At 35.0% G+C, this 25,549-nt stretch overlaps 3 protein-coding genes across 5 annotated transcripts; all 3 read left to right on the top strand.

The window, feature by feature from the left end:
* The first annotated feature begins 1,026 nt into the window (after positions 1-1,026).
* LOC132276524 (probable tRNA N6-adenosine threonylcarbamoyltransferase, mitochondrial) lies at positions 1,027-10,241 on the top strand. 3 transcript variants are annotated; one of them, XR_009470895.1, is made up of 14 exons: positions 1,027-1,436; positions 1,556-1,600; positions 3,597-3,671; positions 3,817-3,913; positions 4,212-4,302; positions 4,581-4,630; positions 6,123-6,313; positions 6,407-6,492; positions 7,678-7,753; positions 7,889-7,972; positions 8,101-8,215; positions 8,868-8,956; positions 9,690-9,902; positions 9,992-10,241. XR_009470895.1 is itself a non-coding variant. In XM_059777982.1 (13 exons), the coding sequence occupies exons 1-13, from the start codon at positions 1,155-1,157 to the stop codon at positions 9,822-9,824; spliced, it is 1,416 nt and encodes a 471-aa protein (XP_059633965.1). In that variant the 5' UTR covers positions 1,027-1,154; the 3' UTR covers positions 9,825-10,241. The 3 variants fall into 3 exon arrangements, 1 of the variants encoding a protein (XP_059633965.1); XR_009470894.1 differs by having other exon boundaries at positions 1,028-1,436; positions 9,982-10,241; XM_059777982.1 differs by having other exon boundaries at positions 9,690-10,241.
* Positions 10,242-12,911: 2,670 nt separating this feature from the next.
* LOC132276525 (transketolase, chloroplastic) lies at positions 12,912-17,361 on the top strand. The gene is made up of 7 exons (XM_059777983.1): positions 12,912-13,518; positions 14,213-14,303; positions 14,399-14,504; positions 14,616-14,898; positions 15,324-15,472; positions 15,561-15,714; positions 16,079-17,361. The coding sequence occupies exons 1-7, from the start codon at positions 13,018-13,020 to the stop codon at positions 17,036-17,038; spliced, it is 2,244 nt and encodes a 747-aa protein (XP_059633966.1). The 5' UTR covers positions 12,912-13,017; the 3' UTR covers positions 17,039-17,361.
* Positions 17,362-22,851: 5,490 nt separating this feature from the next.
* LOC132276527 (UDP-glucuronate 4-epimerase 3-like) lies at positions 22,852-24,738 on the top strand. Its single transcript, XM_059777984.1, has 2 exons — positions 22,852-24,401; positions 24,515-24,738. The coding sequence occupies exon 1, from the start codon at positions 23,071-23,073 to the stop codon at positions 24,379-24,381; it is 1,311 nt and encodes a 436-aa protein (XP_059633967.1). The 5' UTR covers positions 22,852-23,070; the 3' UTR covers positions 24,382-24,401; positions 24,515-24,738.
* Positions 24,739-25,549: the final 811 nt, after the last annotated feature.

Raw genomic sequence — 25,549 nt, forward strand, 5'->3', positions numbered from 1 at the left:
TTTATATAAAGGCTAAATTACACTCACCTCCATAGGTTTGGGCAAATTGCATACCTTGAGCATTTATTATATGAGATTTGATGCATGAGTACTTTTGTCATTCATTTGTAGAAAATGCATATAATAATATATTATTATATTTTAAAGACTTTTCATGCTTAAGCCACCTTCGAGATTTGAATTTAGAGAAAGTTAAAGTAATAATTTATTCACATGTAATTTGTTCAAGTTTCAGTAAGGTATCCCTTATATAAAATATAAGCAATACAATTTATCTTTGAAAATTAATTAAAATATTGTAAAAAATATTACAAGATTTTTGTTGGGAAATGGACGAAAAAAAAAGGGATTAAAATAACCTATTTAGATTAAATGTCTGTTGGGATTATATCTCTGTTGGTAAATTTGCAAAAGACCAATTGTTTTTTAAAAAATCATTATGTAATAAAGTCTTTTTTTTTGTTGACAAAGATGATATCGAAACTCTTAAAGCACTTCATAATTCATCACCGAATATATGTAATTTCCTTGTTCAACATGTATAAAACAATTATTAAAAAAATTCGCAGGAGTGGTACCAAAACTTCTTGACGATAATTTTTTACTTTGAAAACAAATAAGAAATTACAAGTCTTTGTAATTTTAAAATTCTAAGATAGAGCTGACCGAATTCACAATAGGCACCCAAAAAAAAAAAAAAAAAAAAAAACCTAGACTCTTTTCCATTTCTAATATGATGTTGTCGTCCAAGAGTCCAAGGCTCATCCTCTGGCTAGCTAGGTGACAAATTTATCCTCCTTAAAATCACTAGTTTTTAATCATAAAAAATATATAATGTAACAGTTTTATACACATACTAATATTCCAATAAATAAACAATATTATGCGAATATATTCATAATTTCATACAAAAAAAAATCAACTTATTAAATATAATACTTATGAGAATTAATATATATTTTTTATATATATATATATCTCTTTCGCAAATTGGGATCGGATTAACAAATTTTGTTGATGCGATGGTATACAAATATTTATTTATATATAATCAATTTGGATAAAATTCTGATGGATTCCGAATCCGAATCGTTTGGAGGTGTGGCACAAGCGCAACTCTCTGTAAATTCCCTCTCACACACACATAAGTGAAAATGGCGTCGTTGGTGCCGACCCTTTCTTCAACTATTTCCCGCCTAAATCTTCTTCCCAGACCCTCGCTTCAGCACACGCTAAGAGGGCTTAGAATATTACCACTGCATCGAAGACCCATTTGGTCTCCTCTCAACTCTTCATTCAATTGTTTGTCAGCTCATCTCTCTACTTCAAATTTCAATTCCCCCAAACCCTGTAGCGGAAATTCAGCAATTATGGACGATGATGATTTGGTTGTCCTAGGCATCGAGACAAGCTGCGACGATACTGCTGCCGCAGTTGTAAGTTTTACATATATGTGTATTTCATTTATATTTTGTATCAGACTGTGCTTTTTTCAATTTGAAGATATTAGATGTGGCCTTTTGGAGTTTGATTGTATGTACTTGTCTGATCTTAGGTTCGGAGCAATGGTGAAATTCTTAGCCAAGTTGTGTCTTCTCAGGTAGTGTGTGTATTTTTCTGTATAACACATGTATATATTTATTAGGTTTTTTGGTTTTCAGTTTGGTGTTTATTACTCTACTTTGTGTTGGAAACAACGTGCATCTGCGACAACCCTTTGCACTAATTTGTTCAGTAATCATGTAGATTATTATTATTATTTTTATTCATAATTTTTTTATTTTTCATAATTTGTTCACTATTTTTTTTGGAGGGGGTATTCAAGTATGCATTTGATTTTTTCCTACTCTGTTTATATTTTTTTCATGCCTCTTTTATTGCCCCATGTGGGGTCTAAATGGTTCTTCTCTCCAATGGCCTGGTGATTTTTAGTTATTCTTTTACTGGTATCTTTTTTACATTTTTTAGAAATCCTGCAACATTTGAATTGGTGCCGTTTAAATTGTATGCTTCTAACATTTGTAGCAACAATGGTCAACTATTAATTTCCTCTCACAGCTGCATGAATTTACCTAATATTTTTCCCCCATGGGTATTTACACTCGTTTGAAGTCCAAGATGTTTAAATGGGATAAAATCTTGCAAAGAAAAAATGACAAGTCAATATGATCATTATTAATCATTAAGAGTTGATGGGGAGACAATAGTGGTTGGTTTAAGAAAATAAAGCAGAATCAATGTATGCGTTGACTTAATTGATGACAGGCATGATGGGGCAGTACTTGTTATGAGTTCTGTTAAAAAAGAGAGGTGATTACCTTTGCGGTGGCAGTTTTGCATTTTGATGGGCGTTCTAATGGGGGATGTCCTGTAATAATTCCAACGGTGTATGTTGTTTGCTAGTCTCATTGTGTTTGTTGCTAAGAGTTGACTAGAGATAAGTCCAAGTTAGGACTTGGAACTATGAAGATATATTTTAACATCAATTGTTATGGTTACTTAGCTATATATAATCAGGAATAAAATGGAGTTAATAGTGAAGATTGACTGATTGAGGACCACGAGATTCCACATGGTGCCGATTTGTTACTGGGAGTGTGTTATTGTAGAAGTGAATGGGACATAGCCAAGAACTATAACTGGGAGGGGAAGTGCTTTTGGTACATGTTTTTTTTTTTTTTTTTTTTTTTGTTGGTTTCATCTAGTAGATTCTGGTTCAACTAATACTTATTAAAGATGTGTGTGGTGGTAAACTTGAGATCTTTCAAGTGTAATGTGGTTTGAGATTAAGAGTAGCCAATATGTGCATGATAAGGTTAAAACATTACGTATGTATGCAATTCATTCCTCCCAACAACCTACATAGAGGGGACCTACATTGGTTGATGGCTTTTGCATATAATTCCGAGTAAATGGTTAGAAGATAATTTTTACTCTGTGCTAGAAATTCTGCAGTCAATAATATAAAAGTTCAATCAATATTAGCTTAACTGGAATGAGGACGTAGAGATGGATGAGTGATAAGTTTTGAGAAAAGAATTAGAAATGAACCCGCTTATAAGAAATGAGAGGTTGCATTATTTGAGAACAAAATGAGAGGAGCTGGTGAGATTGTTCAGTCATATGCATCAATGGCAAATGATTGGACGAGTGAATTGGTTCAACTGGAAGGTGTTGCAAAGAGGGTGGCACATATGAAGTTGGTTGCAGCAAGGAAAGGTTGGGCAAGTGTAAAACAGGTTGGTTTCACCTATCCAATTTCTCCAAAAGGAAAAAGAAAGTCACCACCGAAAATGAAGATATGCATTCTCTAGTTAGGGGTACCCAACTATAATTATAAAAAAAACCCTAGAATGTAGAAGTGAGCTTCTTTTGTTGAGTTTCTGATTGCACTTAAACTTTCAAGGTTCATGAGCTAGAACTACAAAAAATGGCCTATTAAGGCTTACCAGAAGAGCGAGAGTGGAAAATTTAGAGAACCAATATGTTGGGGTGTTGTGCTAATTCTTAGCAACCTGAAAAAATAAATAAAACTGACAATTTTTGCTTATAATATATGCATGTAGCTATTAATATTAAATTTTCTCTACATCAAGGCACATTTGCTTGCCCAATATGGTGGAGTTGCTCCTAAAATGGCAGAAGAAGCACACTCACAAGTGATTGACCAGGTACATCTACAGTGCATAAACCGTCTTTATTATACACTTGCTTGTCTTTGTGCCATGTGAATCACCTTGCATCAAAATCTGTAAAACTTTAATCTCTGTCATGCCTCCGTACTAGTTTGCTAATATCTGCTTGCCATTGTTTTAGGTTGTACAGGAAGCACTTGATAAAGCTAATTTAATCGAGAAGGATCTTTCTGCAGTTGCCGTCACTATTGGTCCTGGGTTAAGCCTTTGTCTACGTGGTATTGGAATTGTTAAAACTATAATTATTATTATTATTATTATTCTGTATTTTGCACTGTTGAGCTGAACCCTAGTAGTTTGGAGGAGGTATTTTATGGGCTATCTGATTGAGGACAAATTTAATGATTACTTCATTAATTATATCAGTTCTGCTATTATCTTACACTATATCGAGAATTGTTGCTCAGAGTTGTTGAGTACAGTAAAAACTCGGTCATGTGACTCAATTTAGTATTTTGGGTTGAAATAATATTTTAAAAAGAGGTCTTATACCTTCTTTGTGCAATTGCAACATAGTTGGTGTGCAGAAAGCTAGGAAAATTGCTGGTAGTTTCAATCTCCCTATTATTGGTGTCCATCACATGGAAGCTCATGCTTTAGTAGCCAGGTATGTACTTGAGATTTACTAATTTTTTATCTTGCTTAATGATCATGAAAAGTGAAGACGAAGTCATATTCTAAATCATGGAGTTAAATACAAGTTAAGAGGTTGCATTGCTGTGCTACACTAAAAATATGGAAGAATCCAAATAGGGCAAACATCAGATATTAGCTAAACTGTATTTAGTTGCTATCCTTGACCCAAAAAAATTGGATGGCTATGCTTTTATATGCACTCAAGTATCGCATCTACTACAACCTGAAAGTGAATTCCATTTTGTCTAGATTAATTGAGAGAGATTTGCAGTTTCCTTTCATGGCCTTGCTCATTTCAGGTATGAATTTTTACTTCTGCAATCATTTAGGTTTGTTTTACTTCATCTTCTAGTTTATAAGTTGAGATGGTGTTTGCATATTTAGATAAGAGGGAAATAGATATAAAAATTACTTTAACTATATATATATATTGATATTTGATAGGTAAAAATTGTTTTTCTGATCTTTAAAACAATCACCTAATCAGAAGGGGAAAAAGAAAGAAGAAAGAAAGATTCTCAAAACAATCTTATGACTGTGCACAAGCAACTGACACATCATTGGTCAAAAAGAAGTGTAAATGGAGAGTGGAGGCTTCTGAGGGATTGTAATACTTTTGCCTACATTTATGTGTGTCAGACTGTCAATTAATGTTTGGATGATTTAACTTTCATGTTGCTTAGAAGTTCACTTTTTAGTAACCATGTAAAGTCATAATTTGTCTAGTTCAAAAGATATAAAAATAGGTCCATTCCTCTAGAGCACCACTAGAAGTTTCAAATGCTGGCTGGGAAAATCAATGAATTAAGGGGGATTTGGCATTTTACAGCCCATTCACAAAGGCGCCTCATATAACTTGAGTTGTCAAAAACAATCAGAGATCAATGTGCCAAAGTTCCCAAGCTCTACAACTGTAAATCAGAGGGGGGGAGAGAGAGAGAGAGAAACGAGAGCTAAAGGCTGTTCAGATATTCAATATTTGTACCAATTTTTCCTCTAACAAGCCTATTTATAAGTCTTACAAAACCATAAAAACACAAAGACACATTTTATAATTATACCCCAAATAGAAACAAAGGGTAAAAAATTACCCAGTATTTCATTAATCAAGGGTGTCGGGAGGGGTAAATTAGATACAGACTTGACCTTTGGCATTAATTGCATAAAGGGGTTGCTCTCAGGATTCAAACTCGTGCTCTCACACTTGATAGCTTGAGTTTTTACTACTACACCAGGCAATCCTATACAAAATAGAAACAATGTCCCAAATTCTATTCCTGAAATCATTAAACATTCTATAAAACTAGAAATGCCTCAGTAGTATTGGGAAGATCTCCTAATAATATTTAATTACTACTATATCATAATGTCATATTTTCATGGATTTTATGCCAAATAGACCCGCAAAGTTATGCTGATGTGATGAAGCCTACCATAATCAAAGGCCTACAATTTTAGTGTCCAGCAGTGGCTGCCTTGTCTAGGTCTTGGTACCCCCAATAAAGACTAATTCTCCATGAGTCGGTGGACCATCTTTTCATATGTTGCCGTATAGGATGAGTTTAGGCATGTTTTACAAACTTTTGGGATTCTCTAGGTTCTTTCTTTTCCTACGGATTGATTTGTTCTTAAATTATTGGACCTTTCAGTTTCAGTACTAGAGGAGAACTTCAGAGTTTGGTCCATTTCTCCATGTTTTAGTATCTTTAGAGAGAAACGATATTTCATCTTTTGAATACCTCTGGTCATGAGGCTTATGACATTTATTGTCTTTATTTATTTGTTTCTCAGGAGGACACAATCTTTTAATTCTTGCACGTGATCTTGGTCAATATATACAACTCGGGACTACAATAGATGATGCAATTGGTGAGGCATATGATAAGACAGCAAAATGGCTTGGTCTTGATCTGAGGAGGAGTGGGGGCCCGGCTATAGAGGAGCTTGCCCAAGAGGGTGATGCAGGATCAGTCAATTTCTCTGTAAATTATTTTCTAGTTTTTCAGTGTCAGAAGGTTATGTTATACGACTCTGGTTATCGCATTGTCTTAAAAGTTTGAGACTTTTTTTCTTAGGTGCCAATGAAACAACATAAAGATTGCAACTTCTCATATGCTGGTCTGAAGACTCAAGTGAGATTGGCAATTGAATCCAAAAATATGTATGTAAATTATCTCAAAAGATCTATAGCTTTTTCTGGTATTAATTTTCCTAAAAATAAATGCTTGCTTTGGTGCTTTTCATTTCTGCATGCCAAGTTAGAAAACTTTAAGATACAAATTAGTGCCCATAGCCCATTATTGTTTGTTTTTCTTCTATTAAGTAAAGAAATAATGCTTCAATAGAGCCCTAACAACTAATTCCTAGCACATGCTTTATATCACAAGTTTACTGAATCTGTTGGCTCTAAAGATAAAAATGACAAGACTTTATTGTTATAATTACCTTCTTCCTTGTTAGGGAATTTTTTAGTGTTCCAAGTATTGTTAGATATCCTTTACTAACAAACTTCTGAATAAGGTGGCCAATGTCTTTGCTATTTTAGCAACTTATTGAGTTGAGGTGACCCATGTGTGCCTTTGAGGTTTTCTTTGGCGGCCTGTGGTATGGTTTCGTGCTTGGAGTATGATGGTAATTGGATTATCTTTCCTTTGTTTACTGTGAGAGTTCATTTTAGATGGTTAGTATGCCTTTCCCTAAAGTTGTGAGAGGCTGTTGCTGGCAGATTTGTTGAGCTTATCATTGATAATATCTAAGCTTACCTACTTTAGAAAAAAAAATCTTTCTACATTTGTGAGAACTTTTTTTTTTGGGGTGGGGGGGGGGGGGCCGCGGCGGGTTTAATTGGTGTTGGAGATGCTTTGGTCTCTAAAAGTTGGAAGGGAGATGCTTTGGTCTCTAAAAGTTGGAAGAGGGTATTGAAGAAAGCTCTTCCGGTGTTTGATGATGCTTTTTATATATTATTCTAAAAAGAAAAAAAAATTAGGAATGCAATTGAATCATATATTTTTTTTTACTTCATGAAATACTATCTGTAATGGGGTTTTGGGTCATGAATTCTTCAAGGTGAAAATCACAAATTAAACCAATTTTACTTTGGAATGGCCTGGTTCTATTAGCTTTGATCAATTTAGTCTGTTCAACCTGGTTTTTTAGCCACTAAAATGTCACCAGGTGGTGTGGAAAATACATCATTGGAGGTGTATCAGTGATAAATATTGTTGGTGCCTACTACATGAGTTATGAATATAATGTGATAGTGAACCACTGGCCAATGAGTTATTCAGATGTTTCAATAGTTTCTCTCATCTTTCCATCTATTGATACATGTATAAGCTATGTGCAGAAATGCCAAAATTCCCATTTCTTCAGCGAGCACCCAAGAAAGAAATTCACGTGCAGATATTGCCGCCTCTTTCCAGGTAATAATTATCTATATACATCATTTAAGTAGCGTCTGTCTGTCACATAGTTAAACTGAAATGAGTCCATAGTGTATATGTTATCTTTGGACTCTTCTTTATTTCTTTTGCCCCTATAATTAATGCATCATGCAGCGTGTTGCAGTATTACATCTAGAGGAAAGGTGTGAACGAGCAATTGAGTGGGCATTGGATATTGACCCTTCCATTAAATATTTGGTGATGTGAAGTGCAATTTATCAATTTTTTTGTTTACTTTAAACCATTCCAACTGGGTGCAACATATGTTTGTTTATTTTCTTATCATGTTTCAATCAGTGATGCCAATCTTGTCATGACTACTGCAGGTAATCTCTGGAGGTGTTGCATCAAATCAGTATGTCAGGTCTCGGCTTAATCAGGTTGTAACAAAGAACGGCCTGCAACTTGTATGTCCTCCTCCCAGCCTCTGTACTGACAACGGTGAGTCATTCCTTGTGTGTTGGCTCACATTGATTGTATTTGACACAGTGGATAAAAGAGAGTCTGAGTAAGTTATGTGAGAGTGCTTGTCAGACATGAAATCTATGATGTTTGGAACAACTTTAGATGGAGATGATTATAATGTGTCTTGAGCTATTATAAGTGTTAAACAGAAAATTTCCTTCATTGGTACAAATTTTTTTATTTTATTTTAAAAAATGATAATAATTAGATGCTGAACAGCAGCATTCATATATAATTTTGCATATAACTTCTATAATGTGCTCTTATGCACTCTCCTTCATCACCTAAAAGCAGCAGTATCCGTCAGAAGTTCATGTTGTATAGTTTGATACAAAACAGATGGTGTTTTGTTAAACATGAACAGGGGATATAGACATACTTGACGTTCCATTGTAATTGTAGTACTTAGATTCCATATCTTTGTTTTTTTTGCCTCCTATCAGCAAACTTACAGGATAATTAATCTGAATAACTTATAATGTAATTTCTTCTGGACCAACAGGTCAGCAGCATTTGATGCTTCAGAAAGTTGACTAGATGTAAATATATATATATAATGTTGCTTATTGAAAGGTTAGCTCATCATGATCTCATATGGAAGACTGATGTCTTTTCCTCATCTGAGTAGGGGTAATGGTTGCTTGGACTGGTATTGAGCAATTCCGTGTGGGAAGATTTGATCCTCCACCACCTGCCAATGAACCTGAAGATACTAAGGTTTGTTTGCATACTTTGATTCCTTGTTACTGTTTTTGATTTATGTCACTAGCATTTCATTTGGTTTGCTGGATGTGTTATTATAAAGTAGAATCGTGTAACATGATCTTCTTACTGCCAACTTGCTTGTGGAAAAAGGAAAATAAAACTTTTTCAGTCATTGGTCTGAGCATTTTCAGAATAGTACTATAATTTCAGTTTGCATCATCATCATTATCATTATTCCTAGATGCGACGTAGTCAATGGTTGTGTTGATGAACCCTTACATATGAAGTTGTCTAACTATTTTCTTTCCCACCCAGTTTCTTTAAATTATTAATTTACTACATCAAGCTCAAAAAGATTATTGAGCCATAAATTGGGTGAGTTCTTTATGCTTTACAAAAGATTTATGTCTAGTATAATTTATAACAATAAAAATAAGTTTCCGGCCATTCAGACTATAGCACTGTCAATTGCAAGCATCATCCATTCGATTGGGGACTGTTTGGCCAAGCAACCTAAATAGTTACAGAAGAGACTGCATATGCCTTGAAAATCAACTTTTAATATTTTTAAAAAATAGCTTTTTTTACTAAATAAAATAAAATCAATTATACATAGTCCATAAAGGTGACCAGTGCAAGCTTAGTCTGAATTGAGTTCGTTAGGATTTTTTTTTCAATTGTACTTCATATTTTTTTTTTTTATTTCTCATAAACTTGAGCTTTACATGTTCGGTTCATGTATTAGGTTGATCTACGACCAAGGTGGCCACTGGGGGAGGAATATGCCAGAGGAAGAAGTGAAGCTCGCTCTTTGAGAACGGCCCGAGTTCATCCATCTCTTACATCTGTCATTCAGGCATCTCTACAGCAACAGTCTTAACTGGCTTCGCAATTGTTTATATGGTTATTTCATTTGCAAGCAATACCATTTCTTTGAATTAAATGATCTCCAGTTGTGGTAAGTCTTGCCATTTTCACCCTGAAAAAAGTTCAGATTGGAGAATAAAAAGAGATTAGCGATAACATTGTCATTTTAGGATAATGCAGTGGCATCAAGGGAAGGTTCCATACTCGGTCGTGAAATCGCAGCCAGTCTTGAAGATTTACTTGCTGGCAAAGGTATTCTTTAAAATGGATAGAACTCTTTGTAAGATTTGCTTTTGTTTACTTATGTTGAATTAAAATCTGTACCATTTTGATATAACTCCCACCATTGATTGGATTTGTACCCTTGGAGGGGATGGTGATGGTTGGAGTCGCTGGAATAAGATGTGCCATATTGTTGGATTTTATTATATCCTCACATCTTTAACTTATTTTGAATATGCCGAAAACAAAAAAAAAAAAAAAAAAGAAAAAAACTTATTTTGAAAATGTAACCAAGTAATTTAGGTCAGTTTTTTTTTTAATTTTTCAAGGAAAAAATAGCAAATTTTTTATTGCTTCGTTTTCATTTTCAAGTTGGGAGTTAGGGGCAAACAGTTGCAAAGTTTGAATAAGCATCTGTGTATTTCTGGGACTATGTTGTTATTTAAACATTTGATTGAACCAACTGTTTACGTGAAAATGAAATTAAGTACTGCGGTGGATTGTTACATGTTTATTGACATATTAGATTCATATTTACAACATAAAGTATTCATAATGATCTTTAGCTGTTACGAGACAAAACCAACTTGTCACGTCTCCAATAATTTATAAGCTCGTGATCCTTGCTTCATATTCCATGTTTTCTTTTTCACTTTCTTGTACCACCTTTTGTGAACAACCATTTGCAATTACAGATTATGGGTTTGCTTTATGGCTGTTTGGGTTACAAAAGAATTTACCATGCAAAAGAGTTTAGTAGTTTTTAGTGGGTCCCAGTGTGCTACCTGTCTTTTTAAGTGGATCTTTCTCATTAAACGCTTTTATGTATGGTATTCTGAAGCAGAGTTTGAGACCATGATTAAGTAAGTACTACTGGTATAGCATTGGGTTATATACATGCATATAAATATATATGTAATGATTTGGGACAGATCTCCTACTCAATGGCAATGATTTAGGATTTTCTTCAATTGTGTGTGTTAGGGGGGAAGAGAGATGTACAAGAAGGTTGTATTTGGACGTTAGGTGTAAATGGTTTTTTTATTTTTTTTGGGGGTCAAAAATTGAACTAAACTTCTGTCGAAGTCTATTGAACCAAATCTTCAACACAAAGACTGAAGCTACTCCTTTTCCTTGACCGACCCTCATCTCAACAAACTCTTTTTTCTTTTCCGCCAAACGACAGCAACAACCACCCATTTTCATTGTTTAGGTGAAGACAGTGGTCTATGTGCATTGGAAAATTGGATCGTGAAAAATGAATCTGGCATTGTTTTGAACTCTAGTAATTGCTGCAGATGTCAAAATGCACTTTTGAACAGCCCCCAAGTCTGCATCAGATGAGTCTGTGTGTTTCCCATCTCTAGACTATACTTAAAAAACATGCACCATACCCTATGTATGTTACAGCTGCGCGGGTTGTAGGAAGGAAAGGTTCAGAACACATGCCTGAAAATCCGACACATCCCACTACATTTACTTTGATTAAGGGAAGAAGTAATTATATTTAATGAGTCATTTCCCAACCCAGAAGTTCGCTGGATTTCTTACCTGTTGAATCTAAATTTTCCGAACCAACTAAAAACTTTGGATTGCTTATCCTTCGTTGAGGCATGAACTCTTGACCTTCATTTAAAAAGTAAGAACATGATATTGTTAGACTACTAGTCCATTGATCAAATCTTTAATTATTTCTAATTTAATATGAGATCATAGGTTTGAAATAAATAAATTAGAAATAAATAGTGGCATCTTATAAAATGGACCCTACAATTTATTGACCAAACAACTCATCAAATAATGCTACTTTTAATTAGTGAAACATTAGAACCGTTAGGGTCAGTAGGACATAATTAGAAATTTGGAATTGAAATTGGTAAAATTAGAAAAAAAGTAATTCAAAAAATTAAACAATTTTTTTTTTTCAATTCCACCTATTCTAATTTTAAAACTGCAATTTCATACAGGCAAACATGACTAACTTATATGCCTCTATTTAGATACCCACGTATCTACATTTACCAATTAGACTGCCAGCCTAAATGAGGAGATCATTTATGGCTATATTTAGATACCCACGTTTCTACCTTTACCAATTAGGCTGCTAGCCTAAATGAGAACATTTATCAACAAGCAAGAAAAGTTTGCTCGGTGCAATATTTTTGGCACTTTCATACTCTTATTATGTATTATGACACGAAATCATTAACTAATTAAATATTAATCTGTAATGCGATAACAATTGTTAAATAATTAAATTTTTTATATAATAAAATATAATTAATTGATAACACCAATTATATGGTATAATTAATTAATAACACCAATTATATGGTATATATCTGTACACGAAAACCTTTCTTGACATTGAAGTTGCAAATCTTATTATATCAAACACATTTAAATGTTTTAGAGAAAAATATAAAAATAATAGTTAAATGTTTTTCCAGTTCACTTCAAATATCAAGTTATATTATGTTAAGGGTATATATATATAGTTAAGTGTCTCCCTGATAAAAATTAACATAAGTCAGATGCTGATTATGCCACATCTGGTGTTTAAAAAAAAAATTAAATAAAAAAAAATTATGCCACATCCAACTTCACCGAGTCCACAGTCCACTAGGCGGCGGATCCTACATATACATATATATAATACATATAAAATTGTCAGCGGATAATCCAATGAAATGAAAGTAAATAAAACAAATACGGAGTTGTATTTATATAATTCCTAAAAAAATCAAAAGCATTCATTTCCTACCCTCAGTCAACGGTCCCGATCTGTCTTCCTCAAATCTAACGGTCATATCTCCCCACCCATCTCACCAGAAGATCAATCAAGCGTTGTATATACACTCTCTCTCTCAAAATAAACGGACCCATCTCTTTCTCCACCTTACAAATCAAAAGAGGGTCGTCGGAGAGGTCGAAGCTATTTTACACACCCTCTCTCTTTCTCTCTCTAAAAAACATCTCTCTCTATGGCTGCTGCTTCATCGCTGACTGTATCCGGCTCCATCATTTCCCGCACCACACCTGAACATGGCTCAAACCCCAACTCCGACCGTCTTTCTCTCTCTACTTTCTCTCTCCCCACCTTCTCCGGCCTCAAATCCTCGTCTTCGACATCCTCATTGTCTTCTCGCTCCGCCACCAACTCTCGCCGGCGGATGAACTCTCGCAATCCAGTCCGCGCCTCCGCCACCGTGGAAACACTCGACAAGACGGAGACGTCTCTTGTCGAGAAATCCGTCAACACGATCCGATTTCTCGCAATCGATGCCGTGGAGAAGGCGAATTCGGGTCACCCGGGTCTGCCCATGGGGTGTGCTCCGATGGGTCACATACTGTACGATGAAATCATGAGGTACAACCCAAAGAACCCTTACTGGTTCAATCGTGACCGCTTCGTTCTCTCAGCTGGACACGGTTGCATGCTTCAGTATGCTCTGCTTCACCTTGCTGGATACGACAGCGTCCTGGTTCGTCTCTTTAAATACTCTGTTTTCATCAGATTAAACACACTAACGTGCATGTATCTATTTGTATACACACACACTCACATATGTATCAATTGCTTTAAATCTGTATTAGTATTTCAAAATTTTTGTGTGTGAATCAATTTAGGATCTGGGTTATTTTTAAAGTAAGTGGATCTGTTTTTTGTTTGCTAGAGAAAAGTTACATTTTCTTAAAAATTTGTCTGTTTGCCTAGATAGAAAAGCAAAAGGTTTGAGAAAAGCTATATTTGGACTTTGGACAAAATTATAATGGTCAATATAGACTTGTTTTCAATTTTGTTTGTATGGATTACATGCTGTTTCTGTTTTTGTCAAAACTTGTTGGAATTCAGTATATTGTTTGCTGAATCTTATTTATTTTTGTAACTTTTTCCTACATATTTCTTTCATGTAACAGATATGACCTATATGTTAATGTGGTAGTGTTTCAGAATTTAGCCTTTTAATTTGGGTTATTGAATTTGATAAATTAACTGGGATTCTCTCTCACATAATTTAGTGGATCAAATAAAGCAATTTCTTTTGGGGGTAAAAAATATGCTGTTCTCTTTTACTTTTGTAGTTATTTTGGTTACTTTGAACTTAACTTTATGTGGAAAATAGAGTACAAATTTTTACAGTCCTAATTTTTTTGTGTATTGGATCAATCTACTAGGAAGAAGACTTGAAGGGTTTCCGTCAGTGGGGAAGCAGAACCCCAGGTCACCCTGAGAACTTTGAGACCCCTGGTATTGAAGTGACCACTGGTAAGAGGGCACTCTTCAGAGTTACGTTCTTCTGCTTGTATAAGTTCAATAGAAATTATGTACGTCATATTTATCTTTGCTTCAATCTTATGCAGGCCCTCTTGGTCAGGGTGTTGCCAATGCTGTTGGCCTGGCCCTTGCGGAGAAGCATTTGGCTGCTCGTTTCAACAAACCCGACAGTGAAATTGTTGACCACTACACGTAAAATTACTTCTTCGATATTTGTGTTTAGCTTGTTCTCTACTTAGATATTAAATTTATGTAGGGCTTCATCTTATTTTGACTTGTTGGCATTTGCATTCTGTAATATAGATATGTGATACTCGGTGATGGTTGTCAAATGGAGGGGATTGCAAATGAAGCTTCTTCCCTTGCAGGGCATTGGGGACTTGGAAAATTGATTGCCTTTTATGATGACAACCACATCTCTATTGATGGTGACACAGAGATTGCATTCACTGAGAGTGTTGACACCCGTTTTGAAGGTCTTGGGTGGCATGTTATCTGGGTGAAGAATGGTAACACAGGCTATGATGAAATTCGTGCTGCAATCAAGGAAGCAAAGGCTGTCAAAGACAAACCTACTTTGATCAAGGTCAGATGCTAACTTTATGGATTTCAGTAGATTAGGAAAGTGAGGTCAAGGAGGAATGACGGTTTTACATATGTGCGTTTAATTTTCATGCAAGTTTCACGGTTCTATTGATAAGTTCTGGCAATTTTTCAGTTGAAAGGTTTTGGAAAGAGACATAATATGCTTCTTGAGAAAAACTAAAATGGTCTATTAAAGTTGGCTGGCTTAATTATTGAATCTTCACCATTTTTTTATTCGTATGTAACAAATGATTTCTAAATGAGGCTATTAATAATCATTATTGTGGTGCGGTAAAGGTATTTCTTCATTGAATTTGCTTCAAGAAAGAGATCCTTATTTTTCTTCTATTATTATTATTTTATTTTTTGGGTCTTGGTATTCATAGAAGTAGGGCTTTGTTTTTGACGAGTTGTTCATCTTCACAGGTTACTACAACCATTGGTTATGGGTCTCCTAACAAGGCAAACTCGTACAGTGTGCACGGGAGTGCATTAGGTGCTAAGGAAGTCGATGCCACTAGGAAGAATCTTGGATGGCCTCATGGGCCTTTTCACGTGCCGGAGGATGTGAAGAAGTATGGAAACTTTTATTATGCTTTTCTATGATTAACTTGAATCTTTAGATCATTATCTGATGAATACATTTGGTTTTTCTCCCTGTAGGCATTGGAGCCGCCATGTCCCTGAGGGTGCTGTTCTTGAAGCTGAATGGAATGCTAAGTTTGCTGAATACGAGAAGAAGTATAAGGAGGAAGCTGCAGAGTTGAAGTCAATTATCAGTGGTGAACTACCTGCTGGTTGGGAGAAAGCTCTTCCAGTGAGTATTGCTTTGATTTTATTGTTTGGTCTTCATTTTGTCCTTGCTAATCTGTTCAACAACAATTTTATATTTTGGCTAACTGAACATGAACACAAAAGCTTTCTTAGCCAACATTTTTCTATTAGGTTGAAGTGGTACCAAAATTTTCGCTGAAAACATTTTTGAGCAAATTTTTCATCCCCTGCATTAACTTATTATTTTATAAGTTGTAGGTAGGCAATTTTTAACAAATTCAGATTCACTGGCCTGACTTTGAAATTCCTCATAAGCTCCTGACTTTAAGTTGTGTGATCAAAAATTGATTTAGCATTATATAAAAACTACCTATCATTTTTAAGATCATTTACTTGCATTTTCTCAGACATACACTCCAGAGAGCCCTGCTGATGCCACCAGAAATCTCTCTCAACAATGCCTTAATGCCCTCGCAAAGGTTCTTCCTGGCCTTCTTGGTGGCAGTGCTGATCTTGCTTCCTCCAACATGACCCTGCTGAAAATGTTTGGGGACTTCCAAAAGAACACGCCAGAAGAACGTAACGTCAGGTTCGGTGTTCGTGAGCATGGCATGGGAGCCATCTGCAACGGGATTGCCCTCCACAGCCCTGGCCTCATTCCCTACTGTGCAACTTTCTTCGTTTTCACTGACTACATGAGAGCGGCTATGAGGATTTCCGCTTTATGTGAAGCTGGAGTTATCTATGTCATGACCCACGACTCAATTGGACTTGGAGAAGATGGCCCAACCCATCAGCCTATTGAGCATTTGGCAAGCTTCCGAGCAATGCCCAATATTTTGATGCTCCGTCCAGCTGACGGCAATGAAACAGCTGGTGCATACAGGGTTGCTGTCCTCAACAGGAAGAGACCATCTGTTCTTGCCCTTTCTCGTCAAAAACTTCCCAATCTTCCTGGAAGTTCCATTGAAGGAGTAGAGAAGGGTGGATATATTTTATCAGACAATTCTTCGGGTAATAAGCCGGATGTCATTTTGATTGGAACAGGTTCTGAATTGGAAATTGCCGCCAAAGCTGCTGATGAACTCAGAAAGGAAGGAAAGGCCGTAAGAGTTGTCTCCTTTGTTTCTTGGGAGCTATTTGATGATCAATCAGATGCTTACAAGGAAAGTGTTCTACCAGCAGCTGTATCGGCCAGGGTTAGCATTGAAGCTGGGTCAACATTTGGGTGGGCAAAGATTGTTGGCAACAAAGGGAAGGCAATCGGGATTGACAAATTTGGTGCAAGTGCACCAGCGGGGACAATTTACAAGGAGTATGGCATTACAGCAGAGGCTGTTGTAGCAGCGGCTAAATCAATTTGCTAGGCTTTGTCATTTGAGGTTCTTGGATGCCGGTAGACAACTGAAATTGTTTACACAAGTTTGAATTAGGAAAGTTAGTGAAGAGTCCATTCTCAAGTGACACTGCAGTTCTTGGCCTCTCACATTTCATAATAAAAGATGAAGTTTTCTTTTTGTCCCTTCTGTCTTCTTCAGTGGAGCAGCTGAGTCTGCAACCTGAATCAAGATCAATAGAGAAATGATGGTTTATGATGTTCATAAATTTGTACCAACTACCAACTCTTGGACCAGTGCTGAATTTTGTAATGTTATGGGGTTCATTGTTAAATGAGATTTATATTTTCCTACGTTATATTGTTCAGCTTTAAATTATTTCAGAAGAAAAATGGATGATCTCATTTATAACTCTAATGATTGTTTCAACTATTGGTGTGAGTTGTTGGTACCATGGATTGATGCAGGGCATTGGGTAGATTAATTTAGCAAAACAATACGTCTTTAACATAGTGTATCTTTGTAGCGACTTATAAAGTGAGTGTATAAATATGTTTCTTGTCAGGTACGTCAAGGGAAAAATAATAAAAATAATAATAAAATCCCAATACAATTAAGTTGCATTTGATTATTCTGAATAGATGGTCTAAATTTTCAGTGAATTGGATTGGGTTGAGTGGTGAATTCAAGCCATTCAAGAAGGGCAGGGCAATCTGATATCGTGACCCATGCAATGGGTTATGTATGGGGTCCTCATAAGGGCAAGATTATATGTGATGTGGGGCCTATCAGAAATTAAGTAAATGAGGGATATTGACACACTTGATGACTGTGTGGTTGTTGAGAGCCCGCCTGCCTATCCACATTGTCTTCTACTGACTTCCTACTCTCCACATATTGTTGTTGGTAGTGAGGTCAGAAGGTTTGGTTTTAAGCTTTCCTTCAATTATATTGGATAGTTTTTTGTTGTTGAATTGAAAGTTTTAAGTTTGGTATGGACAAGGGGAGTGGGACCCATGTTTACCCAAGAACAATGTTTGGGAATTTAGCATATTCTTTACCTTTCTGCCCTATTCTGGTGGTGGAAGGTCCATACTACACTGTTGTCAACTGCCACGTAATTGACAGTATATTTGTTTTATATTATTATATGACAATATATTTGTTTTATATTATTATATGGACTAATTATGTGAGCCTTTTACTTCTTCCTTTCTTGGGTTTGAGTCGTTTGACACATGTATCATTAGATCACTGTCCGTTAATCTAGCTAATCTAGCTACTTAGTTAAATTCACACACGCATTCAATAGGTTGTTTGAACAATGAACATGATAATTTGATATGTGCATCAGATTGATATATTATGTATACAATCTGCCTTTTGTCTTGTAAATATCTTATTTATCAAAAACGTAAATGAAAAGGAAACAAAAAAAAAAACAAAGATTGTTGTTTTCTGACTTTGTGATTGCTAAAAATTTAGTATAATTCTTCTGCGTGCACCACGGTTGGCCGTTGGACTACCATTATTATATCATGGCATGAAGCTACACCCATTGATGCATGAATCATGACATGAACTTGTTTGAACAATTGAATTCTTTTTGCTCAGCTGAATTTTAAAATAGGCTTATATTTAGAGTCAATTTACAAATGGATGCCAATGTCAATCTCTTGAGAACAACAATTTCCTTTATACGCTTCTTTTTTTTTTTTTTTTTTTTTTTTTTTTGGTATTTGTACTATTTGATTTTAAGAAAAAACAACGTTTTTACTTGTATATAAATGCTATACCAACCTAGCCCTTTTCAGATTTGGATTTGAATGTCAAAAGGCTTCTTTACTCAGAATGCATTGAAAATCTTGATCCAATTTGACCCTGAAGAGTTTAAAATGGAGAATTGGAACTTGTAGGTGATGGGCTTTCAATCCAATGAAAACGCAAAAATATATAGCCAGCCTTATTTATGAGTATATGTACTCCATTATTTATTGGACCCATTAAAGGAACCTTAGGTCATGCCTTGGTCTGGGCTTACTAGAGGTTTGGACTGGACACTGGTCCATCAGATTTTTTTTCACAACAGCCTTATAGCCCATTGCAGCTCCAATTTTCCAAATTTAATCTTGTGAGTTGTGTCTGAAATGTATGCCAAAGGAGTAATGATATTAAGCATCACTTGTTAGGTTTATTTATCAAAGTGAAACAATTAAAATCATTGACAGCATAGGGGGACTCCATTTTAGACTCCACTTTAGGCCATCAATGGCCTTAATTGTTTCATTTTGGCTTGGATATCATTTTTCCATGCCAAAATAGTTCTAACTAGTAGTTGTGACGGACTTAGTATTCTCTTTGAATACTTTCTAATGAAAATTATTCTTAAACAATTTTTCAACTCGATGTGAATAGTCGAATGAGTATTTATCCCTTTGATGTAGTGGGATGAGTCTCGCACTTGAATTTATCAACTACATTTAAAAAAAAAAAAACCCAAAAAAAAAAAAAATTCAACCTTCCCGCTATATACATCCTAAAGAAATAGGTTCAAATAGATCAAGGAGGCATATGAAAACATTGGGTAAGATGATTTTGGACTTTAGTAGCTGGCATGTAATTGAAGCCATTTGACCCAAAAAGTTTCATTATTTGATATTGGTATTAAGAGTCGGAATCCTCTGCAATACAACACAAGCATTGTATTACATTTGACGGTTCTCATTCTCATTACATATTAGTGATGTGAATTGTTGAATGCAGTACATCACTTGATATTGAATGAAGTACATTAAGATGGTACTAAGAAATATTTCTTTTTTTTCTTTTTTAAATTTTTGTTGGTGATCTCAGTCCAAATTAGGATTATTTTCTCAATTTGGTTTAAAAGTTGCAGAAAAATTCGGTAGATCTGTCCATGAAACTTGAGGCTGTAAAGTATTCCATGGTGGATAGTTTATTTTAAAATATATATATATATATATATAGTTTTGACCAGCAATTTCCAAGAAAGTGTAATTTAAATAAAAAAGATTAATTGTTGAGCATACAACTTACATTATTAAGTAGAAGGCATGGAACATGATGATGCTTGGGTGTAAAGAAAGAACTGTCTGTCTCTCTATACCGGACTGTCACATGCTCCATGTGCTTGTCATGTGCATATTTTTATTTCTTCTTTCTTTTCCTAACTCACTCACGGACAAGGAAATTACAAATTTCATGATGGTCTTTTAAGTTGAATTTTTGATAATGAAATAATTATATTCTTTAAGCTAAATTTAATAAATTTTAAAATGTATAAAGACCTAATTGTTTAATTGGTCGGTTTAATAGGATGTATTAGAAATATAAGATTATTCGTGAACGATGATGTAATGAGAAAGTCAACATATAATAATTTATAAATTATTGGTTCAAAATAAAAAAAAAATTAATCTCTATACGAACATAAAAATTTCTTATATGGATTAGCTTTCTGCTGAAGCAAAGCAAAGCTTTGTGATTTTGCTTTGCGGTTGTAAGACGTTTTTATTTAACATAAATTAAAACATAAGATACATAATAAAAATAAATAAACTGCCTTCATTGTGGAATTGATTTTGACTTGTCAAAGTATTCCGATCATGATAAAGGAACGATTTTGACCGTAGGATCAAATCTCATTCAACTCAGGAGGTTGAACAATTACATCAATTGTCTTAACATCACTACTCTTTGAACCAATAATATTTACAGTCTAAACCCATCAGTTTTATAAATCCTTAATCAGCTTCTTAAGGACCACTATATATCACAGTGTTAATAATGTCATCATACAATAGATATGTGACCTAGATTTAATCTAACAGTTTGCATATAAAGTGTGGATAAATTATGTTGTTCGTTGGTGAGCAAGAGATTATATATATATATATACTTGTATTACTGTCTATATAATAAAAAAAAATATTACTAGAAAAAAAGTAAAGAGTAGTAATACTGACATTACCGAACACTTGAACACTTGCAGTGAATTGCCTAACTAAATAATTTTTAATTAGTTATTTATACCAAATACAACTAAGTGGAGGGCTCCATTTCTTATTTGTTGTATAATTGAACAATTAAAAGAGTATATCTAACAATTCACTTTAACTATTCGGTATAAGAATCATTTCCCAAAAGTAAAATAGAGAAAGAGAGGGAAACCTAGTATAATTGTTTGTTCTATCCTTTTCCTTCAATCAACAATTTGTTTAGTTTGTTAACACAGGAACACACAAATGTATAAAATAATAAAGTGTAATATTCATTAAAATAGAGAATATTAATGTTTTTTTAGTTATCACCACATTAAATTCAAGATAAAATCTAAATTTTTAATTCGAGATGTGTAGAATGCAAAATATATATATATATATATATATATATATATATATATATATATATATATTATTGCATAATATATTTGTTCAATTTTGATTGGTAGAGAATACACTTAGCACACATTTTTTTTCTTTCCTTACTTACCATACATTTCAAAATATAGAATCATCATATATATACATTTAAAATTTTGGTTTTTCATTTTATTTGTAAGTATATATATATATATAGAAAAATCCAAAATCATATAACCAAATCGAATAGAATCAAAACACTTTGGCTCGGATGTATTGCTTCCAATAGTTCGATTCCGTTTCCAAAAACAATTAGAATCAGTTTACTCTAATTTATTTTAGGACAAGATTTACTTACCCATTACTCACCACTAATGTGGTCCAATCACAAATATATAAATAATTTATAATTATAAAATTAAGAAAGTAATAAATAAGAAAATCAGACTTTAATCTAAAAAAAATTAATTATCCTTATTTATCACTTTCCTAATTTTATAATTAGGAACTATTTGGACATTTTATGATTAAACCATAGGTGATTAGAGATGACCAACTCACCAATGAGTAGGCATATCTTGTCCTTTGTTTTAAACCAGATCCAAAAAAATGTTGACATACCTAAAAAAGAAAATACTAAATTGTGATTATCTCTCAAATTATGTCAGCTAAGTTGGAAAGTGATTATTATTCACGTGTGACATGAGCCATCTTTCCTCCTAAAAAAATAAAAATTGAAAAAAAATGTCTCAGTGGGGTTTTAAAAAATAGAGTGATAAAACAATTCGTTCCATAAAACACTTTAAAATAATTGAAATTTTATTATTAATATTTTATTATTAATTAAAAATTCTTATTAAACACTCTTTATTGGAACACTTGAAAATGAGAGACTTTATCATAAATTATTGTGTAAAATTCTTGGTAGACACTTCTTCTAATAAATAAATTTAATAATGCATCATCAAGCCATACCTTCTGCGGAATATGTGACACTCATCATGGGTTTCAAGCCAATGGAGAATGACTTCAATGGTGTGACATTTAGCAACTCCCCATAATTAGGTAGACTCAACACCTCACACTGTTCACTCCTCCCCCTAAATATAGTGTTTTTTTTTTTACCCACAGTTAGTTTTGATTTGATGAAGTAAAACTGTAAAACCCAATGGGATAAATACACTTTTTTACTATTTTCTCTCTTTTCATTCAACTGACACAAGATCTGATTTTTCTTGGAATAAACCCTTGTTTATACCCTTAATCAAACTCACTTAATTACACTTCTCTTGACTATTCTTTACTTGGTCTTCTTCACTAATCCATTTTTAATCCTTAAAAAAGTCAAAACCCCGCTTATTTCCATCTTCATTAGTCTCTCTCTAATCACCCCCATTTGCCTAATCAAACAGCAAGTCTCCATCTTTTTTCTATGTAAAGCCTCAAATATGACAAAAAACAATCAATTCCTCCAAGAAACCATAAGATTCCCATAAATAAAGAGAAAAGCTGAGACACCACCATCACCACCAGCACAACACACCCTTTTCATCTCTCTCTCTCTCTTTCTCATCTTCAACAGCAGAACTAAAAATCTATTGTGTGAAATAGAAATCTCCCAAACCCTAACCCTAGATAAACAGAAGGGAAAAAATCTAGGGTTTTGATTTCCCCGAGAAAATGAAGCAAATGTCCCTCATGGACAACATCCCATCGACGCCAGGGAAGTTCAAGATGGAGAAATCTCCATACCTTCACAGGCTCAGGTGGCACTCTTCTCTCACCAAGATCACATTCTGGTCTTTGGCCTTCTTGTTCTTGATTTTGTTCTTCTTTTTAAAATCTCCCTCCCCAGCCTCTCCATCGTCCTCCGATCTCTCTCGCCGATCGCTCCGAACCGAATCTTGGGGCGGCCCGTCATGGGAGAAACGGGTCCGGTCATCTGCCCGAGTCCGATCTCGTAATGGGTTCTCCGTCCTCGTCACCGGAGCCGCCGGCTTCGTCGGAACCCATGTCTCCATGGCCCTCAAACGCCGCGGCGATGGAGTTCTCGGGCTCGACAATTTCAACGACTACTACGATCCGTCGCTGAAACGGGACCGCCAGAGGCTCCTAGAGCGCACCGGAGTGTTCATCGTCGACGGCGATATCAACAACGCGACCCTGCTTCGGAGGCTTTTCGACATTGTGGCATTTACCCATGTAATGCATTTGGCAGCTCAGGCTGGTGTGAGGTACGCTATGGAAAATCCTAGTGCTTATGTGCATAGTAACATTGCTGGGTTTGTTAATGTTCTTGAAGTGTGTAAGTCTGCGAATCCACAGCCTGCAATTGTGTGGGCATCGTCGAGTTCTGTGTATGGACTCAATTCAAAGGTGCCATTTTCTGAAAAAGATCGAACAGACCAGCCTGCAAGTCTCTATGCAGCCACTAAGAAGGCTGGTGAAGAGATTGCTCATACTTATAATCATATATATGGACTTTCGCTTACTGGTTTGCGGTTCTTTACGGTTTATGGTCCGTGGGGAAGACCAGATATGGCTTATTTCTTCTTTACCAGGGATATATTGAATAGAAAGTCTATACCAATCTTTCAAGCGCCTAACCATGGAACGGTCGCGCGGGATTTTACGTACATTGATGATATTGTAAGGGGTTGCTTGGCTGCATTGGATACTGCGGAGAAGAGTACTGGCAGTGGTGGGAAGAAGAAGGGGCCAGCTCAATTGAGGGTGTTCAATTTGGGGAATACTTCCCCGGTGCCAGTTTCGGACCTTGTGAGCATTTTGGAGAGGCTTTTGAAAGTGAAGGCGAAAAGAAAAATTATGAAGTTGCCGCGGAATGGGGATGTGCAATTTACACATGCAAATATAAGCTTGGCTCAGAGGGAGCTTGGGTATAAGCCCACAACTGATCTGCAGACGGGTTTGAAGAAGTTTGTTCGATGGTACCTGAGTTACAATGGTTCTGGAAAGAGGAGTGTGCAGTGATACATTCTTTCAATTGTGTGGTAGGGTCATTCACATTGTTGTTCATTTCAATTCTTGTGATTGTTTTTAATCTATCTATGTTCTTTGCCTAATTATCTCATTTTCACGTATCTTAATGATGCCACATGAGTAGGGAATTTGCATCCCACGACGAAGAAGATTTTTGGGTTGCTGGACACTGTTTGCTGGATTCCTAGCTATCCAGAACCATCCATTTTAATTCTTGGGAAAGTAATTGTTGTAGATTTATTATTGTAGAATTCATGACTGATAGAGCGTCTTGAGATTGGTGAACTTGTATAATCTCTATGGAATTTCAATAATATATGAGAATCATTAGTTTGGCTTTTCTGTTCTCTTTATACATTTCATTGAATTTCATTTGACTCTGTGTATTGCACACTCCTACTAAACTACTATAACATATGGGGTGTATTGATATTGTTAATTTGCTACGTAGATGCGCTTTTATATGAATTTTGTGTTTTAAATGGTGGCTCTATCAATGTGCCAATTCACCTGTCCCACTGGCCCTGCAATTGTTTCATCCTACCTCAATCAAGTGCAAAATCACATGATGTGCATGTTCTTATATTTATTTTTCAAAATGTATAATTATTATTCTCCACTTAACAAAGCATCATCTATATCTACACTTCAAAATTTTGGCAGTTGGATTTTTTTTTTTTCCCTAGTTGGGACTCACACACACTGCCTCCACTGAGGTTAGAACTCCTGACCTCCCTTTGGGAAGTAGGAGCCTTGTACCGCTAGGCCACAGGCCTGTTGGTTTGGTAGTTGGATTTATCACTCATTATTCCTGTATGACATCCTATCAACTTGCAATATTATTGTTCATAAATATGATGTTTTAGTTCTGAAGACATATTGTCCTGTAAATTTCTTATGTTTATTTTTGTCCAGGGAGTAATTTTTTTTACTAATAAATCATTGGAGCTGTTGTAATTTAGAGGTTCAATCAACCTTGTGATTGGCAGTCATTGAACATAGAGGTATGTTTACTTCAGGTTATCCTATTTTATGTTTTTACAAGCTTGCAGCACTCTTGACTGATGCAATTGTCGATCAGAGCTTGGTTTAAAGTATATTTTTCTTTCAATCCCTTAACAACTTTAATAGGCTGAATCTCAAGTATTCTAAATCCTTA

Source organism: Cornus florida, unplaced genomic scaffold, assembly GCF_030987335.1.
Source record: "Cornus florida cultivar Cherokee Brave unplaced genomic scaffold, ASM3098733v1 CherokeeBrave_3.0.0_Hap2_Chr10, whole genome shotgun sequence".
NCBI classification, from domain to species: Eukaryota; Viridiplantae; Streptophyta; class Magnoliopsida; order Cornales; family Cornaceae; genus Cornus; species Cornus florida.

Coding starts and splice junctions, on each gene's coding strand:
- LOC132276527 (XM_059777984.1), top strand. CDS start 23,071: ATGAAGCAAATGTCCCTCATGGACAACATCCCATCGACGCCAGGGAAG.
- LOC132276524 (XM_059777982.1), top strand. CDS start 1,155: ATGGCGTCGTTGGTGCCGACCCTTTCTTCAACTATTTCCCGCCTAAAT. Junction 1,437..1,555: donor ACGATACTGCTGCCGCAGTT/GTAAGTTTTACA, acceptor GTCTGATCTTAG/GTTCGGAGCAATGGTGAAAT. Junction 3,672..3,816: donor ACTCACAAGTGATTGACCAG/GTACATCTACAG, acceptor CCATTGTTTTAG/GTTGTACAGGAAGCACTTGA.
- LOC132276525 (XM_059777983.1), top strand. CDS start 13,018: ATGGCTGCTGCTTCATCGCTGACTGTATCCGGCTCCATCATTTCCCGC. Junction 13,519..14,212: donor CTGGATACGACAGCGTCCTG/GTTCGTCTCTTT, acceptor TCAATCTACTAG/GAAGAAGACTTGAAGGGTTT. Junction 15,473..15,560: donor GTGCCGGAGGATGTGAAGAA/GTATGGAAACTT, acceptor TTCTCCCTGTAG/GCATTGGAGCCGCCATGTCC.